Source organism: Mizuhopecten yessoensis, unplaced genomic scaffold, assembly GCF_002113885.1.
Source record: "Mizuhopecten yessoensis strain PY_sf001 unplaced genomic scaffold, ASM211388v2 scaffold5803, whole genome shotgun sequence".
NCBI classification, from domain to species: domain Eukaryota; kingdom Metazoa; phylum Mollusca; class Bivalvia; order Pectinida; family Pectinidae; genus Mizuhopecten; species Mizuhopecten yessoensis.
In genome coordinates, this window is record NW_018406231.1 from 290,385 (window position 1) to 296,052 (window position 5,668).

Sequence of the window (5,668 nt, forward strand, 5' to 3'; positions counted from 1 at the left end):
GTGTATATACTATGTCACAGTTACACGTGTGTATATACTATGTCACACTTACACGTGTGTATATAATATGTCACAGTTACACGCGTGTATAAACTATGTCACAGATACACGAGTGTATATACTATGTCACAGTTACACGTGTGTATATAATATGTCACAATTACACGCGTGTATATACTATGTCACAGTTACACGTGTGTATATAATATGCCACAGTTACACGCGTGTATAAACTATGTCACAGTTACACGAGTGTATATACTATGTCACAGTTACGCGTGTGTATATACTATGTCACAGTTACACGTTTGTATATACTACGTCACAGTTACACGTGTGTATATAATATGTCACAGTTACACGAGTGTATATACTATGTCACAGTTACACGTGTGTATATACTACGTCACAGTTACACGAGTGTACATATGTATATACTATGTCACAGTTACACGTGTGTATATACTATGTCACAGTTACACGTGTGTATATACTATGTCACAGTTACATGTGTGTATATACTATGTCACAGTTATACGAGTGTTTATACTATGAATAGGTCGTCAACAACCTGTCACCGTTGTTTCAATGTTTGTTATCAAATTTTAAAGAAAAATAACGGTTCATCAAAAGTTTGCTTTTTAAATTTAAAAATTGATTATTGATAGTTTGCTACTCAGTACAAACAACGATCACTTTGTTGAACTTCTTTCTACCATAATTGGCATCAAATTTTCGAATGACCGAAACCCTGTTTTCATTTGACGTTTTAACTCTCGTAGGGATTTATCTGAAGTGATTAGGTTGTAAATTACATATGTAACATGTAAAAAGAACCAGATTTAGTTACAGCTCTTAACCCAAATTATGTTTCATTTTTCTAAAAATGCTTTATTTATTTCAAATATCTTGATAGTGATCTATTTCAATCGATTTAAGGGCTAATGTTGCTAACCATTGTAAAAGAGGTGTTCGAAGTCTAAGTGAGCTAATCTTCAAAACGCCGCGTTCCAGAGTTAAAACTCCAATCGCTCAAAGGTTAGCTAGAGTTTAAAAAATATAAATACAAGATAATCTAGAGCATTCATTTTCTTTTCACTGCTATACATTTGTTAAGACAGACCAAATTGGGGATTTGTTTTACTTTGAAACTCCTTGGTTCCTAATGACAGCCATTAGAATTATTGTTCACTAACCACTAGGCCGTTTTCGTTTAAACGGTCAAACCGGTCGGACAACTGTTGTTCGTTTATCAAATAAGTTCGGACCTAGTAATCTGATGCTGCTTTCAGGCGAGCCTTAACAAAGCCTTGCAAGGCCTGCATAAACATTTGCAGGTTCGCCGTGTTCAAGATAAGTCTCGGTTGCTCAAATATTCAAATCAAATCTATAGCAGATATCAGATGCTCTTAACTTTCTTGTATTCATATTTTCAATTCCCCCCTAACCATTGGTTAATTCCAACCAAATTTTGAGTAACCGGGGTTATAAGAAAAGTGAAGAGATGTTTTAATCAATCGTGTTAATTGACATTTAGGTTTGGCCAATGCCTTCATCGTCAAAAATAGTGCCCGATAGTTAAGAAATATTGGCAAGTGTGGCAGAAACTACGATTAGAGCTTGTTTTAGAGTTTGATTTAAATAAGACACAGTTTTGGAGATTTTTTGGTTGATAACGACAAGGTGCTTAGCGTCATTTATTTGTTTTCTCAATACAAGAGCTACCTAAAGTTTGGAAGATGTAATAAAACATCTTCTTAGATGTACGGAACTAACTTGTTTTTGTTTCCAATCCTATACAGGGCCATTTCGTTATTAAAGTGAAGGTACAAAATGACAAGAAGCAGGAGTTTGCCTGTGTGAGGGTCGACGTCAAAGTCGCGGGCAGTAAGACAGTTGTGATGTAAGGACTATCATGGCATCAACCTAAATACCTGAACACAGCTGATGTTTCCGTGAAAATTTCCAATTTTCCTCGATTTTTATACGAAAGAACCAACCCAACTTGTATACATGTTACATACCCCCAATGTGGAGATTGCCTCTTCAATGTTAAAAGCAATCCCCTGTGTTTGAGAAATATATTTTGTTGTGAAAGAGGAGAAAACCGACGTTTATTGTATGTGTTTGTTTATACTTGTTAGTCGTTAGCGACTTTCAAATAAATTCTACTATCAAAGAAGAAAGAGTGGTCGTTTTTATTCGGAGCACTGGATGCAAAATATTTAAGTTTAGTAAATTCATTTGAAGAAAAAGTACTGATTCAGTGTTACGCTTTCACGGGAACACTAGAGTTCTAATGGGCCTGTATCACCTGATATTCATCGCACACAAGTAACCTTATGAATGAATCATGGTCAAATTAATGGGCCAAATTAAGCCACACACCAAACAACGTCACCCTAATATTTTTTTATAAGGATGATTTGTTTCAAAGATTTTTTTAAACATTTTACCCATGTGGATTTGAAAGCGGGTCAAGGTTATTCATTTGGACAAACTTTGTAGCCCATCATCCCGACATGCTACCGGCCATACATCATCACCCTGGGAATATTGGTTGTATACAAATTTTAGTAGATTTGACGTCTGTGACCTTGAAAGTAGGTCAATGTCATTAAGTTGCAAAAATACTGTATACATAGTCCTTCTTCCAAGAATTTATACTGGGCAGATGTCATTACACTGAAGTCGTGACACTGACGTGTCTGAAGGTCATGCAATTAAACAAGCTTGGAAGCCCTTCATCCCAGCTTACTTTTATCCAAATATCGCCACCCTAAGCCATAAGGTTATGCAGAAATAAACTTTTTTAATGATTGGAATATTTGACTCTTGTTACTTTAAAAGTCGGGAAATGTCATTCATTTCAACAATTGGATAGCATTGCATCCACGCCTGCAACTGGCCGAACATCATCGCCCTGGGCCTTTTGGTTATTGCACAAAAATATTGTAAGATGTTTTTTTTATCATTTGACCCCTGTACATGTAACCTTGAAAGTGAGTGAATTAATTTATTTAAACAACTTGGTAGCCATTCATTCCGGCATGCAACTGATCATACATCAGTAACCCCTTGAGCCTTTAGGTTATTCAGAAGAAGTTGTTTGGATATTTCTAAAGCATTAGACCACAGTAACCTTGTACAAACGCGGTGGCAATATATCACGTTATTCTACTGACCACAGATATCATCGTCCTGGACATTTTGGTTATCAATAGAATTGGTTTTAATATTAAATGTAATTTACCCTTATGACATTGAAAGTGTGTCAAGGTCATTCATTTGAATGCGAATTTGGTTAACATTCATCTACTTGCCAGATATTATCAACCTGTGATGTTTTGGTCAATCTCCTTAATAGGAGAAATAATTTTAATATTTAACTAAATTTATACTTAGAAAAGTTGTTTGAAAATTGTTCTATTTATTTGTTCACAGTGACCTTGAAAGTTGGCTAAGGTTATTAATTTGACCAAATACCGTAGTTAACTTGGTAGTGACCACATTATTGCAGTATATATGGTAAAAGGGAATTAACTCGCATTGCCTCCAGTCCTTCTATGATCAGGCTAGCTAATGACTATAAATAACTGAATTTCCTTATAGCCCGAGTTCATTGTTTTGTTTATAAAATTTTCATAACGGGAGAGTTTATCTTTATATAACAGTAATATGATATCTTCCGTGTTATTGTTACAAGGAAAAGCAAATACGCATTGAGGTATGATTTTTACAACACGTTTACTCAAACGAGTGTTTTTGTATGTGTGTTAATGGCTAACCTTCCCTTATACGACCTCCGGCCAACCGTGTGGTAATGTCTAACCTTCCCTCATACGACCTCCGGCCAACCATGTGGTAATGTCTAACTTTACCTCATACGACTTCCGGTCAGCCGTGCAATAAGTTTCCCTGTTTGGAATCCCTTGAACTCTCCAAACGTCGTCTGCTTATTGTGGGCCTAATACCGAGAGAATCCTCAATAGTAAGAAAGGCAAAATGCTAGAACAAGAAAATAATGAAAGATTCGTCACAGAAGACGATTTAGTTCGTAGTACATAAAAACGGAATCCAGGCAAGGAGAATAATAAATTAGCGATCGACCGTTTGAATTGTACATGGTAGGGGAATATAGTATAAACGCCTCATTATTAATGGTACAGTAACAAAGAGCTTATATATATCCACAGACGCAGTGTATAATACATCGATGTACATTGATTTACAGTGTATTATACATGGATGTACATTGATTTACAGTGTATTATACATGGATATACATTGATTTACAGTGTATTATAAATGGATGTACATTGATTTAACGTGTATTATACATGTGTGTACATCGATTTACAGTGTATTATACATGGATGTACATTGATTTACAGTGTATTATACATGGATATACATTGATTTACAGTGTATTATACATGAATGTACATTGATTTACTGTGTATTATACATGGATATACATTGATTTACAGTGTATTATAAATGGATGTACATTGATTTAACGTGTATTATACATGGGTGTACATCGATTTACAGTGTATTATACATGGATGTACATTGATTAACAGTGTATTTTACATGGATGTACATTAATTAACAGTGTATTATACATGGATGTACATTGATTTACAGTGTATTATACATGGATGTACATTGATTAACTGTGCATTATACATCGATGTACATTAATTAACAGTGTATTATACATGGAAGTAAATTAATTTACAGTGTATTATACATGGATGTACATTGATTTTCAGTGTATTTTACATGGATGTACATTGATTTACAGTATAGCATACATGGATGTACATTGATTTACAGTGTATTATACATGGATGTACACTGATTTACAGTGTATTAAACATGGATGTACATTGTTTTACAGTGTATTATACGTGGATGTACATTGATTTACTGTGTATAATACATGGAGATACATTGATTTACAGTGTATTATACATGGATGTACATTGATTTACAGTATTGTATACATGGATGTACATTGATTTACAGTATAGTATACATGGATGTACATTGATTTACAGTGTATAATACATGGATGTACATTGATTTACAGTGTATTATACATGGATGTACATTTATTTACAGTGTATTATACATGGATATCGTTGATTTACATTGTATTATACATGGATGTAAATTGATTTACAGTGTATTATACATGGGTGTACATTGATTTACAGTGTATTATACATGGATGTACATTGATTTACAGTGTATAATACATGGATGTACATTGATTTACAGTGTATTATACATGGATGTACATTGATTTACAGTGTATTATACATGGATGTTCATTGATTTACAGTGTATTAAACATGGATGTACATTGATTTACTGTGTATTATACATGGATGTACATTGATTTACAGTGTATTATACATGGATGTACAATGATTAACAGTGTATTATACATGGATGTACATTGATTAACAGTGTATTATACATGGATGAACATTGATTAACAGTGTATTATACATGGATGTACATTGATTAACAGTGTATTATACATGGATGTACATTGATTAACAGTGTATGATACATGGGTGTAAATTAATTTACAGTGTATTATACATGGATGTACATTGATTTACAGTGTATTATACATGGATGTACATTGATT

General features: G+C 33.7%; 1 protein-coding gene across 2 annotated transcripts in view; it reads left to right on the plus strand.

Moving 5' to 3' along the window:
- LOC110451109 overlaps positions 1 to 2,186 on the plus strand; it is a 13,595-nt gene extending 11,409 nt beyond the window's left edge. For both annotated transcript variants that reach the window (XM_021498968.1, XM_021498967.1), the window contains exon 6: positions 1,803 to 2,186. In XM_021498968.1, the coding sequence (XP_021354643.1) occupies positions 1,803 to 1,907 (105 nt within the window). In that variant the 3' untranslated portion in view covers positions 1,908 to 2,186. The remainder of the gene's footprint in view (positions 1 to 1,802) is intronic.
- Positions 2,187 to 5,668: the final 3,482 nt, after the last annotated feature.